Consider the following 14,775-nt stretch of genomic DNA (forward strand, 5'->3'; position numbering starts at 1 on the left):
GCTGAGCTGGCGGGGCCAGGGTAGCCCTGGTGCTGCCCGAGGGCCTGCCCTGTGGGCACTGGGTTTGTACTTTTGTGGGCCATTAACTCCTCGAATCCTTGCAACAGCGCTAGGAGTAGGGCTGTTATTTCATATTTTTCCGATGGGGAAGGAGAGGCAGAAGCAGAATCCTACTCAAGGTCACCCCACGGTCACGCAGGAAGGAGGTAGAGGACTGGGATCCTCACCAGGAGCCTGCGACCCCGCAGGCTCACGGAGCTTCAGGAAGGAGGACTTGCAGTGAATCCCACAGAACTGCCATCTCTGGGGACTCCTGGCCCCAGGGTGGCACTGATTCCAGGGAGCTCAGAGGCCCCCGGAGCCCGCCCTCTCCAGCCCGCGCCCCAGCCTGCCCAGGAGGCCAGCCTCCTCTGCCCCGAGCTGCAGGGCCTGGCCTGGGTCTGGGCCGCCCCCTCCCATCCTGTTTCTTCTGAAGGCCCCGGGTCCACTGTGTCGCTGCCTGATGTCTTTTCCCGAGGCGGTGACAGAAGTGGGGTGGGGGATGGGGTGGCCCCAGACATCCCAGATGCCACTGAGGGGCCGGGAGACCCACGGAGTCCACAAGGACCCAGGCAGTGGTTGGGGAACCAGAGGAGAAAGGAACGTTCCCGAAACACTTTGTGACACAGGGACGGCCTGGACAGGAGGCAGCTTCAGGAGGGCGGCCGGAGCAGGCTGCGGGCTGGAGGAGGCTTCCAGCAGGCGAGGCCACACTGAAGGCACCGAGAGGTGGCTGAGGAGCTAAAGCCAGGCCCCGGCAGGGGAGAGGAAGCAGGACAGGTTGGCCCTGGTGGTGGCAGGAGGGGACTTGCCGTGAGGGAGGGCCCGGTCCTGTCAGGGAACAGAAGGCACACTGGGTCGGGGGAGGGAGATGGCCCTTGCAGAGGCCACAGGGCGCAGAGACCCCCCCCCCCCAAGGAGCCATCCTGCAGCGCCCAGAGCCACAGGGGTCGGTTGGGAGCTCCAGACCTGAGCAGGGAGGGGGGGGGAACGGGGCAGTGCCAGCTGGGAGCTGTGCCCCCTGGGGGAGGGCTGTCCCCAGTCCCTGGCACCACTGTGGGTGAGGGCCTAAACACCCCAGCCCTGTCCCACCCTCCCGCTCCAGCCTGGACTCCATGGGCCAAACCCACGGGAAGAGGGTGAGGACCCAGGAACACTCAGTGCAGGGCAGCTGCCAGGCAGAGGGCACAGGAGGAGGGGCCGCGCGCCGGGTGCAGGGAGACTCCAGGAGGCTGCTCACGAAGTGGGGTGAGGGGCCCAAGCCCGGGGACCTGGCAGTGGGGAGGTCAAGGTCTGAGGGCGGACTTCCCAGTCCCCGTGAGGCCAGGCTGAAAACTGGCCTCGGAGGAAGGTTCCAGATCCGTTTGGAGCCTTGGCAGCGGGTCGTGGGTAGCAGGGCCTCTCTGCGGGTTCCTCCAGCCAGGCCGTCCTCCAGGGACGTGTCCATCTTAGCCGTTTCTAAGGCCACAGTCAGGGACGTCGACTACACACCATCGTTGTGTGCAACCAGCTTCTGGCAGAAGTGAAACCCGAGCCCCAAGTTCCCTTCCCTCTGTGAGCCGGACTCCTCTGGTGCCTCCTAGAAGTGGCATCACCATCTCTTGTGGCTTTACTTCATCTAGTGCCACGTCTGCAAGGCTCAGCGTGTCCCAGCCAGAGTCGGGAATTCCCTCCTTGCTAAAGCAGGAATACTCCGGGTGCGCACACCGCATTTCCTTCATCCACTCACCCGTCCGTGGGTCACGTCCGTCCTTGGCTATGTGAACCGTGCTGCTCCGAACACCGGTGGGCCATATCTCCTCCAGATCCTGCTTTTAAGTCTTTTGAGTATAGACCCAGAAGTGGAATTGGGGGAAATTGTGAGGACCCAGCTCTTGCTTTCTCTGGAAGCTGCACCACCTTCCACGTCCACCATCAGGACACAGGGCTCCTCCTCCGCGTCCTTGTCAACACTCGTTTGTTTTTTTAAGCAGTAGCGATGGTAATTGGGGTGAGGTGGTTTTGATCTCATTGTGGTTTTGATTTGCATTTCCCATATAGGAAAGGCCTATTTCTGGGCTTTACATTTGATCCCACTGGTTATCTTCAAGGGGAAATGCAGGGCCCTGCTACTTGGATTGTCGTCATCTTTTGTTAACTTTTGACACCAGGAAATCTGAGACCTCCAACTTTGTTCTTTTCCAAGATTGTTTTGGCTCTCCAGGATTCCTTGAGATGTCATATGCACTTGAGGATGGAGTTTTCTATTTCTGGAAAAAAAATGCCATTGGGATTTTGATAGGGGCTGCATTAAATATAAAGATTGCGTTGGGGGGCTGGGGGATGTGGCTCACGCGGTAGTGCGCTCGCCTGGCATGCGTGCGGTCCGGGTTCGATCCTCAGCACCACATACCAACAAAGATGTTGTGTCCGCCGAGAACTAAAAATAAATATTAAAAAATTCTCTCTCTCTCTCTCTCTTTCTCTCTCTCTCCTCTCTCACTCTCTCTTTAAAAAAAAAAAAAAAGATTGCGTTGGGTAGTGTTGCATCTTAATGGTGTTAAGGCTTCAAATCCATGAACATGTTTTCCCATTTATTTGCGTGGGTTTTTTAATTTCAGCAACATTTTATAGTTTTCAATATGCAACTCTTTTGCCTGTCTGGTTAAGTATATGGCAAAGGTTGCATTCCTTCTGATACTATTAAAAATGGAATTATTTCCTTTTTTGGATTATTTATTACTGCATATAACACTGAATTTTTGGGTGTTGATTTTGAATCCTGAAGGTTTGATGAATTTATTTATTAGTTCTAACAGGTTGTTTTTCCTTTCTTTCCAATTTGAATTATCTTACTTCTTTTTCTTGCCAAAATTGCTCTGGCTAGTACTTTTTTATTTAATAACCTTATTTTTATGTGGTGCTGAGGATCGAACCCAGGGCCTTGGATGTGTGAAGCGAGCGCTCTACCACTGAGCACCCCAGCCCCCTGGCTAGCACTTCTATGTTGAATGGAAGTGGCTGGAGTGGGCATCTTTGTCTTATTCCTGATCTTGGAAGGAAAGCTTTGACTATTTCAACATTATGAACATTAGCCTGGAGGCTGGGGTTGTGGCTCAATGGTAGAGCACTTGCCTAGCATGTGTGAGGCACTGGGTTCAATTCTCAGCACCACATATAAAGAATGAATAAAATATAGATCCATCAAGGTTGAAAAAAAAATTTTTTTAAAAAGAACATTGACTTTTCTTTTCTTTTCTGGTACTAGGGATTGAATCTGGGGTGCTAACTACTGAGCCACATTCCCAGGCCCTTTTATTTTTTATTTTGAGACAGGGTCTTGCTGAGTTGCTTAGGGCCTTGCTAAATGTCTGAGGCTGGCTTTGAACTTGGTGATCCTTCTGCCTCAGCCTCCTGACCACTGTGATTACAAGTGTGCATCACCATGCCCAGCTTAGCTTGACTTTTCATATATCCCCTTTATTATGTTGAGAGTTTCCTTCTATTCTTGATTTTCTGAGTGTACTTTTTATCATGAAAGAGTGTTGAACTTTGTCAAATGCTTCTTCTGCGTCAATTGAAGTGATTATGATATTTTACTCCTTCCTTCTTGATGTGGCAGGATACATTGACTGATGTTCAGGTATTGAACCATCCTTGCATTCCAGAAATACATCTCACCTGGTCGTGCTATAGAATCTTTTAATGAGCTATCGAATTCCATTTGCTAACACTTTGTTAAACATTATTGCATTGATAACCCAAGCACAGTGGCATGAGCCTGTAGTCCCAGCTATGTGGGAGACTGAGACAGGAAGACCATTTGAGCCCAAGAGTTCAAGACCAAACTGCACAACATAATGAGACCCCATAAAAAAGAGTTTTGCATCAATATTCATGAGGGATATTCATTTATAGTTTTCTTATAACTCTTTTTGTTCTGGGTTGTGTCAGGGTAATGTTGGACCCTCACTTCACCTTTGGGATCTCAGGTTCTTCATCTGTGACATGGGATATTAATACAGTCTGATATAAAAGGTCTGTGGTGCAGGTTAAGTAAGGGCCCGTCCACAGGGAGCTCTCAGAGTATGTTAGGGGCTAGCGATATTTAAATCAGTTGGTCCTTAGTGGCCACCCGACAGGGCGGGGGCAGCCAGTCTGTGTCAGCAGCCAGGCTTTTGCCCAATGTGAGCTTTGTGCACTTGTCCAATACAGGAGGAGTGTGTTATCAGGGGTTCCCGGCCCCCCGCCTGTGGCAAAGCCTGGTCCGTGCGCTGGATTTGTCCACACCGTCCTGCTCACTTCCACGACTTAATCACGGCCTGGCAGCTTCTGAGGAACTGAAAGTAACGGGGCCTAGAGAAGGAGGAACCAAAGTCACCCACAGAACTCGCCTCCTTGTTGTAGGCCACCAAGGTTCCCAGGGCACCAATGTGGTTAGTAGGAACGAGGAGAGGGTGGGACACTTTAATAGAGTTCCCATCTCTCTGTCCCCCCCGATTACACACACACACACACACACACATACTTTGCCAGTGCACATTTTTGCAGTTGGTGAGTATATTTTTACTAACTGAAGTCTCTGGTTCACATCGTTCACTCTGCATGGACCGCCCCCAGGTTGTGATGGTTTGTGATTCTTCTCACTTTCCAGTGGTGCGAACGCAGCACACCTTCAGTAGCAACCACACTTAGAGTTTTGAATTTTGGTCTTTTCCTGGGCTAAGGTCCTGCGACACAATACCCTCTTCAGTGCCCCACTGCAGGCAAACGAGGCTCCGGAGCACCTCTTAGGTAGGCTACTCGGAGTCGTGGTGCTCGGCAGGTTGGGAGTGTTCGATTCATTCTTTTTGTACATTGAGAATTCATTTGCTAACATTTTGTTGAAGATTTTGCATCTATGTTCATACGAGATGTTGGTTTTTTGTTTTCCTTTCTTGTAATGTTTGTATCTGGTTTTGGAATTGGGACAATACTGGCCTCATTGAATGAGTTGGGGAGTGTTCTGGAAGAAATCGTATCACTTCTTCCTTAAGTGTTTGATATAATTCATCCATGAACTTATTTGGGCCTGGTGATTTCTTCTTTGGAAGATGATTAATTATTGATTCAAGTTCTTTTATGAAGGATGTATGGTCCCACTTGGATCATCTGATTCTTCTTGTATGAATTTGGTAGATTGGTCTTTCAAGGAGTAGGTCCATTTCATCCAAGTTATCCAACTTGTGGACAGAGAGTTGTTCATAATATTCCTTTGTTGTCCTTTCCATGTCCCTGGGCTCAGTGGCAATGGCCTCTCTCTCTCCTGTCTGCCTGCAATCCTTTTTGTCTTCCCTTTTTTTTTCTGGTTAGCTTACTAGAGGTTTGTTGATTTTATTGATCCTTCTAAAGATTCACCTTTTGGAGTCTGTGTTGGTCAGCTTTCCACTACTATAACAAAATACCTGAGATAATCACCTTACAGAAGAAAGGTACATTTGGGCACATGTTTTCAGAGATTTCAGTCCATGCTGCTTGGCCTGCTGCTCTGGGTCTGGGGCAGCTAGGTGCATCCTGTCAGAGGAGGCCCGTTCACCCCATGATAGCCAGGAAGCAAAAGGAGAAGAAGAAGTTAGGGTCCCAAGATTCCCTCCAAAGGCATGTCCCCAGTCACCTAACTTCCTCCCACTAAGCCCCACCTCTTAAAGGCTCCACCACCTCACAGTAGGAGCACAGGCTGAGACCAAATCTTCAACATGTGTGCGTTTGGGACGCATTCAAATCCAAACGATGCAAGTCTCTTTTATTGTTATCTATACTTTTTTCCTTTTTCAATTTCTTTCATTTTTGCTCTAATTTTTATTTATGTTCTGTTTATATTAGGCTCATTGCCTTTCTCTCTCTGGTTTCCCACGGTGGAAGCCTTGACTGTTTATTTGAGATCTTTCTTCACACCACCCATGCATTCAACACCACCCATGCCCGGCTCTCCCTGCAGCCACAAATGTTGGTTTTCATTTTCATTTACTTAAGATCATTTTTCACTGGTCTTGGGACTTCTTTTATGACTCATGTGGTATTTAGCTATTTAGAAACAAATTGTTTAAACTTCAGATATTTGGGGATTTTCCAGCAATCTTTTCCTTCCTCATTTCTAGTTTAATTCCACTGTGGTCTGAGAGCAGAGTCAGCATACTTTCTATTCTTTTAAATATGCTGAGGTGTGTTTTATGGCCCAGAACGTGGTGTATCTTGGTGAATGATTGTCTATATGTACTTGAAAAGAATGTGTGTCTTGTTGTTGTTGGCTTACATAGTGTATAAACACCAATTAGATCTGGTTGATGGCTGGTGCCGTGCAGTTCATCTTGTGGCCTTACTCATTTTCTGCCTGCTCGGTCCATCTGTTACTGGCAGAGAAGGAATGACATCTCAACTACCACAAGGGATGTTCTGTCTCTCCTTGCAGTTTATTGGGTTTTGCCTCTTGTATTTTTTAACTCTGTTATGAGGTGCATACATGTTTAGGGTTGTTACGTCTTCTCAGAGAATGGACCCTTTTATCCTTTTTTAATGCCTCTCTACATCCCCAATAGCTCTTCTTCTTCTGAAGTCAGATGTGTCTGCAATGAATTTAGCTACTCCAGCTCTCTTTGGTGTCTTTGTATTGGAGTGTTAAGGTGTTTGATGGAAACTTGTCAATAGACCTCAATTTAGGAAAACTGGGTACAAACCAAGCTTGTCAAGTTGGTGGCCCCACATAAATCCATCATTCTATGACTCAGTTTCCTCCTCCACAAAATGGGGACTGTCTGGATTGTGAGGATGAAGTGGGACACCGTGGCAAAAAAGCTGGCCAGTTTCCTGGCATGTAAAGTTTAATATGTTAGAATGCTCCTCTGTCACATGCATCAATATGTTTTATTAGTAAAGTAAACTGTTGGTACTTATGGTGGCATTTTAGATTTCTGAGTGCATGTACTTTTTAATGAAACCTGATGGGGATATCCTGGAAAGATGAAGAAGGTGAACTTAGAAAAGGATTGCAAAGTCTCGGGCTGGAGCAGATGTCCTGTAGGCTGTGTCCTTAAAAGACAAAGACATTCAGGCATGTGGTACGTGCAGGGCGTCCCAGTTACCCAGAGACTGAGACAGAAGGATCACCTGAGCTTAGGGTCAATCTAGGCAACAGAGTGAGGCTCCATCATAAAAAAATAAAATAAAATAAAATAAAATAAAATAAAAAAAGAGGAGGAAGGAAGAAAGGAAATAAATAGAATAGAAAAGAAAAGAAATGTGTTTCCTTACCTCCCTGCAGGGCCCGAGGCCAGGGGAAGGTGCTATTGCCCTGGATGCTGAGCTCGGCTCACTCTTCTTATTAAAGCAGAATTAAGTTGGGCGCCGTGGTGCACGCCTGGAATCCCAGCAACTCAGGAGGCTAAGGCAGGAGGATTGCAAGTTCAAAGCCAACCTCAGCAACTTAGCCAGACCCTAAGAGACTTAGCAAGACCCTATCTCAAAATTAAAAAATAAAAAGGGCTGGGGATATGGCTCAGTGGTTAAGCATCCTTGAGTTCAATCAGAGTTTTTTAAAAAATGAAATTGAGAGGTGCTTCTGTCCCCCACCACCAGCTCCCAGAGGTACTGGCCGGGACCCCTTTCCTTTGGGGACCATAGTCACACCTGGCCCCCTGTTGAAAGGTAGATCATCTTTGGTTAGATAAACTCTGAGTAGCTTCCAAGATGCAATGGGAATAACTAATCACATGGGAACATGCTTCATTGCATGTCCGAGTTTTGAAAGGCAGTGGTATGTGTTAAGTGATTAATTTTGTTTTAATTTTAAAAGAATGTCAACATAGAAAAAAACCCAGAAGGATGTGAGCCACAGTATTAACAGCGGCTGCCTCTGGAGGATGAGATTACAAGAGATTTGGATTACAAGAGATTTTAATATCTTTTTACTGCTTTTCTCTATTTCTCGTTTTCTGCAATAAGAAATGTTAGTTTTGAATGAACAAAACAATGAACAGCAACACCCCCTCGGCTATGTGTACCCTCTCCATGGACCTGGCTGGACAGCCCTCACTGGCCACTGGCCTTCGTGGTTGGCGTCCAGGCGGTTTCTGTTTCCTGCCCAGCCTTTCCCTCCCACCCTACACCTGCTGGTGCAGAGTCAAGGGAACAGGAACGGCCAACTCCCACTAAGACTACCCAGCTTCCTTTTGCCTTTTTCTGACTCTGCACCCAACAACTTGGTGCCTGTCCCCAGGTCTAGAGTCGGAGAGCACATCCCAGCTCCAACACACTCTAGCTATGTGGCCTTAGGAAAATCACTTACCCTCTCTGATCCTCAGCATCCTTTAACAATGAGGATTGTGAGCAGAGGGTGTAGCTCCCTGTAGAGTACTTGCTTAGCATGTGCCAGGCCCAGGATTCAGTGCCCAGTACCAAAAAATAAATAAAACAATGTGGTGACAATCCACAGTGACTTGGGTGACACATTCTGGCGTACAGTGCGCACCAGGGCCGTGCATTTTTGTTCCCATGACCACTGTCCGTCTGTGTTTTCAGTCGGCAGACATCGACAACCACCACGCGCTCATTGAGTTCAACGAGGACGAGGGCAGTTTCGTTCTTCAGGACTTCAATTCCCGCAACGGCACGTTCGTCAACGAGTGTCACATCCAGAACGTGGCTGTGAAGCTCATCCCGGGGGACATCCTGAGATTTGGATCCGTGGGACTGACCTACGAGCTGGTCATTGAGAATCCACCCCAGGTGAGCCCGGGCCACTGCAGGCGGGATGCCGAGCCGCGTCGGGGCAGGGGGACAGGGTGCCTAGCTGTGCCAGAGGAACAGGGTGCCCGGGACCACATGCCGCCCGGGACCACATGCCGAGCCATGACAGGGCAGGGGACGAGGTGCCCAGCAGTGCGCTGCAGGGGACGATGTCCCCAGCTTGCTTCGTCCTGCCGTGGGGACAGCCCAGGGTGCAGCTCTGCGGAGGGCGCCCCTCTTTGCAGGCTGCGCACCGCCGGCTGCGAAAGCCCCGGCCGCGGGTCTGGGGGAGCATCGCCCCCATATGGCGGGGTGTGGCCTTCGGGAAACTCCGAGTCCCAGCTGGGAACACAACAGCCACTGTGGGGCCCAGCTCGAGGCCAGACCTGGGTCTCAGGTGAAATCACTGAAAATCAACCCATGAAACTGCGGTCACCAGGAACGGACCAGGGAGGGCGCACGGCCGGCGAGGTCACAGGCTTGGCCGCGGGTCCTCGCCCTGCTGCCCCGCGGGCTCCTGAGCAGCCCGGGACCCTGGACGGCCGCCTTGGCATCCACAGGGTGGGGCCGGGACCGCCCTGGGCTCACGGGGTCTCGCCGTGGTTACCTGAAGGTCCAATGCGCCCCGTGACGATGGTGAAACTCACAGCCTGCGGCGCCTCGGTGGCACCCCGTGGTCGTCTGTGTCCGGGAGGTGGGTGTTGGCCTCGCTCCCACCCCAACTCTGCTGCAGGGACTGAGACCCCCAAGGCTTAGACCCTTCCTGGGACAAGACCAAGAATAATAAATGCAGAGACTCCAGCCAGCGGCCTGGGGCTGGGGTCTCCCAGAGCCCTGTGAGAGCTGGCCACAGGCATCGCCCTCCGCGACCCGCAGGCGCCTGGACCAGGACCCCACCACGGGGCTCACACTGGGCTTTGGAGCCCGGGGACAGGCCGCTCCTGCTCTCTCCTTCCCCTCGCACCAACGCTAACGCGTTTGCTCAGGGAAAGCTCCGGGTCCTCTGGCAGCACTGCGAGGCCTCCCGACCCAGAGGGTGGTGTCCTGATCAGCGGTTCTCAGGAGGCCACTGAGGTCCCCCGTGTCAGAACCGCGTGACAGCAGAGCAGCAGTGCAGATCTCTGAGCTCCCCCAGGCCCAAGGACTCATGCTTGGGGTTGCCAGAAAAAATGCAAGACACCTAGTTAAATTTTAATTTATATTAAAAAAAATAATTTTAGTTATAAGTAGGTCCCCAATATGGCATGGGATATACTTATGCTAAGAATTTTATTCAGTTTTTTCAGAAACTCAGTTTGAACTGGATACCCCATATTTTATCTATTCATATTTCCTCGTTTATTCATTTATGCTCCAGCTAACAGCAGTCCTACAGTACTCCTGGAAGCTGCATGCTCACCAGCTCCTTGGAGAGCCTGGTGTGCCCCAGCAGAAGGGAAGCCAATACAGAATATTTTGTACGTAGCATTTGTGGGCTGTTTCAGGGATGAAAGAATATGGAATTTCTGATTCAAGTCTGTGAAGTCTGAGGCAGTGTTTCCTTAACGAGTCTGATTACAAGAATTTTTCAGAAATTTCCAGTAAAATTATAGGTTCCTGGGCCCCCTCCTTAGGAAATTCTGATTTTTGTGACTTGCCAGGCAGAGAGGAGAGGACATACAATATATATATATATATATATTTCTTATCTTACAAAAATATTTACTGAAATATTACTTATAGTAGCATAAAATTTGAGACCTCAGTGCCCATCAGAAGGGGCATTGTCTGATGAACTATGAGAGACCCATTACCGTGCAACACTGGGCTACCTTTTTTTTATTTTTATTTTTTTTTATTGTTGGTTGTTCAAAACATTACATAGTTCTTGATATATCATATTTCACATTTTGATTCAAGTGGGTTATGAACTCCCATTTTTACCCTGTATACAGCTTGCAGAATCACATCAGTTACACTTCCATTGATTTACATATTGCCATACTCATGTCTGTTGTATTCTGCTGCCTTTCCTATCCTCTACTATCCCCCCCTCCCCTACTCCCCTACCCTCTTCTCTCTTTCCCCCCTCTACTGTAATTCATTCCTCCCCCTTGTATTATTTTTTCCCTTTCCCCTCACTTCCTCTTGTATGTAATTTTGTATAACCCTGAGGGTTTCCTTCCATTTCCATGCAGTTTCCCTTCTCTCTCCCTTTCCCTCCCACCTCTCATCCCTGTTTAATGTTAATCTTCTTCTCGTGCTCTTCTCCCCTAGTCTGTTCTTAGTTACTCTCTTTATATCAAAGAAGACATTTGGCATTTGTTTCTTAGGGCTTGGCTAGCTTCACTTAGCATAATCTGCTCTAATGCCATCCATTTCCCTCCAAATTCTATGATTTTGTCATTTTTAATGCAGAGTAATACTCCATTGTGTATAAATGCCACATTTTTTTATCCATTCGTCTATTGAAGGGCATCTAGGTTGGTTCCACAGTCTTGCTATTGTGAATTGTGCTGCTATGAACATTGATGTACCAGTGTCCCTGTAGCATGCTCTTTTTAGGTCTTTAGGGAATAGACCGAGAGGGGGAATAGCTGGGTCAAATGGTGGTTCCATTCCCAGCTTTCCAAGAAATCTCCATACTGCTTTCCAAATTGGCTGCACCAATTTGCAGTCCCACCAACAATGTATAAGTATACCCTTTTCCCCACATCCTCACCAGCACTTGTTGTTGTTTGACTTCCTAATGGCTGCCAATCTTACTGGAGTGAGATGGTATCTTAGGGTGGTTTTGATTTGCATTTCTCTGACTGCTAGAGATGGTGAGCATTTTTTCATGTACTTATTGATTGATTGTATGTCCTCCTCTGAGAAGTGTCTGTTCAGGTCCTTGGCCCATGTGTTGTTGGGTTATTTGTTATCTTATTGTCTAATTTTTTGAGTTCTTTGTATACTCTGGATATTAGGGCTCTATCTGAAGTGTGAGGAGTAAAGATTTGTTCCCATGATGTAGGCTCCCTATTTACCTCTCTTATTGTTTCTTTTGCTGCAAAAAAACTTTTTAGTTTGAGTAAGTCCCATTTGTTGATTCTAGATGTTAACTCTTGTGCTATGGGTGTCCTATTGAGGAATTTGGAGCCCGACCCCACAGTATGTAGGTCGTAGCCAACTTTTTCTTCTATCAGATGCCGTGTCTCTGATTTGATATCAAGCTCCTTGATCCATTTTGAGTTAACTTTTGTGCATGGCGAGAGAAAGGGATTCAGTTTCATTTTGTTGCATATGGATTTCCAGTTTTCCCAGCACCATTTGTTGAAGATGCTATCCTTCCTCCATTGCATGCTTTTAGCCCCTTTATCAAATATAAGAAAGTTGTAGTTTTGTGGGTTGGTTTCTGTGTCCTCTATTCTGTACCATTGGTCCGCCCGCCTGTTTTGGTACCAGTACCATGCTGTTTTTGTTACTATTGCTCTGTAGTATAGTTTGAAGTCTGGTATCGCTATCCCGCCTGATTCACACTTCCTGCTTAGCATTGTTTTTGCTATTCTGGGTCTTTTATTCTTCCATATGAATTTCATGATTGCTTTCTCTATTTCTACAAGAAATGCCGTTGGGATTTTGATTGGCATTGCATTAAACCTATAGAGAACTTTTGGTAATATCGCCATTTTGATGATGTTAGTTCTGCCTATCCATGAACAGGGTATATTTTTCTATCTTCTAAGATCTTCTTCAATTTCTCTCTTCAGGGTTCTGTAGTTTTCATTGTATAAGTCTTTCACCTCTTTTGTTAGGTTGATTCCCAAGTATTTTATTATTTTTGAGGATATTGTGAACGGAGTGGTTGTCCTCATTTCCATTTCAGAGGATTTGTCGCTGATATACAGGAATGCCTTTGATTTCTGTGTGTTGATTTTATGTCCTGCCACTTTGCTGAATTCATTTATTAGCTCTACAGTTTCTTTGTAGACCCTTTTGGGTCTGCTAGGTATAGAATCATGTCATCTGCAAATAGTGATAATTTAAGTTCTTCTTTTCCTATTTTTATGCCTTTAATTTCTTTCGTCTGTCTAATTGCTCTGGCCAGTGTTTCGAGAACTATGTTGAACAGAAGTGGTGAGAGAGGGCATCCCTGTCTTGTTCCAGATTTTAGAGGGAATGCCTTCAATTTTTCTCCATTCAGAATGATGCTAGCCTGAGGCTTAGCATAGATTGCTTTTACAATGTTGAGGTATGTTCCTGTTATCCCTAGTTTTTCAAGAGTTTTGAACATAAAGCGATGCTGTACTTTGTCGAATGCTTTTTCCGCATCTATCGAAATGATCATATGGTTCTTATTTTTAAGTCTATTGATGTGGTGAATAACATTTATTGATTTCCGTATATTGAACCAGCCTTGCATACCAGGGATGAATCCTACTTAATCATGGTGCACAATTTTTTTGATATGTTTTTGTATCCGATTTGCCAGAATTTTATTGAGGATTTTTGCATCTAGGTTCATTAGAGATATTGGTCTGTAGTTTTCTTTCTTTGAAGTGTCTTTGTCTGGTTTCGGAATCAGGGTGATGTTGGCCTCGTAGAATGAATTTGGAAGTTCTCCCTCTTTTTCTGTTTCCTGAAATAGCTTGAAAAGTATTGGTATTAGTTCCTCTTTAAAGGTTTTGTAGAACTCTGCTGTATACCCATCTGGTCCTGGGCTTTTCTTAGATGGTAATCTTTTGATGGTTTCTTCTATTTCCTCAATTGATATTGGTCTGTTTAGGTTGTCTATATCCTCCTGACTCAATCTGGGCAGATTATATGACTTAAGAAATTTATCGATGCCTTCACTATCTTCTATTTCATTGGAGTATAAGGATTCAAAATAATTTCTGATTATCTTCTGTATTTCTGAAGTGTCTGTTGTGATATTGCCTTTTTCATCCCGTATGCTACTAATTTGAGTTCTCTCTCTTCTTCTCTTCGCTAGCATGGCTAAGGGTCTGTCAATTTTATTTATTTTTTCAAAGAACCAACTTTTAGTTTTGTCAATTTTTTCAATTGTTTCTTTTGTTTCGATTTCATTAATTTCAGCTCTGATTTTAATTATTTCTTGCCTTCTACTTCTTTTGCTGTTGTTTTGCTCTTCTTTTTCTAGGATTTTGAGATGAAGTATGAGATCATTTATTTGTTGGTTTTTTCTTTTTTTAAGAAATGAACTCCAAGCAATGAATTTTCCTCTTAGAACTGCTTTCAATGTGTCCCATAGATTCCGATATGTTGTGTCTGTGTTTTCATTTAACTCTAAGAATTTTTTAATTTCCTCCTTGATGTCTTCTAAAACCCATTGATCATTCAGTAACCTATTGTTCATTCTCCAAGTGATCCATGATTTTTTCTTCCTTCTTTTATCGTTGATTTTCAGTTTCATTCCATTATGATCAGATAAGATGCATGGTATTATCTCTACTCTTTTATATTGTCTAAGAGTTGCCCTGTGACATAATATATGATCTATTTTTGAGAAGGATCCATGTGCTGCTGAGAAAAAAGTGTAACTGCTTGATGTTGGGTGGTATATTCTATATATGTCAATTAAGTCTAGGTTGTTAATTGTGTTATTGAGTTCTATAGTTTCCTTATTCAACTTTTGTTTGGAAGATCTGTCCAGTGGTGAGAGAGGTGTGTTGAAGTCTCCCATGATTATTGTATGGTGGTCTATTAGACTCTTGAACTTGAGAAGAGTTTGCTTGATGAACATAGCAGCACCGTTGTTTGGGGCATATATATTTATGATTGTTATGTCTTGTTGGTGTATGATTCCCTTGAGCAGTATGTAATGTCCCTCTTTATCCCTTTTGATTAACTTTGGCTTGAAATCTATTTTATTTGATATGAGTATGGACACTCCTGCTTGTTTCCACAGTCCATATGAGTGATATGATTTTTCCCAACCTTTTACCTTCAGTCTATGAATATCTTTTCCTATCAAATGTGTCTCCTGTAGGCAGCATATTGTTGGGTCTTGTTTTG

The 14,775-nt window shown here is 46.0% G+C and overlaps 1 protein-coding gene across 1 annotated transcript in view; it reads left to right on the forward strand.

Moving 5' to 3' along the window:
- The window catches only part of Fhad1 (forkhead associated phosphopeptide binding domain 1), a 98,540-nt gene that overhangs the window by 10,907 nt on the left and 72,858 nt on the right, over window positions 1–14,775 (forward strand). Inside the window, exon 4 of the mRNA XM_078027743.1 lies at window positions 8,572–8,778. Within this exon, the coding sequence (XP_077883869.1) occupies window positions 8,572–8,778 (207 nt within the window). The remainder of the gene's footprint in view (window positions 1–8,571; window positions 8,779–14,775) is intronic.

The sequence above is a fragment of the Ictidomys tridecemlineatus genome, chromosome 11, assembly GCF_052094955.1.
Source record: "Ictidomys tridecemlineatus isolate mIctTri1 chromosome 11, mIctTri1.hap1, whole genome shotgun sequence".
NCBI classification, from domain to species: domain Eukaryota; kingdom Metazoa; phylum Chordata; class Mammalia; order Rodentia; family Sciuridae; genus Ictidomys; species Ictidomys tridecemlineatus.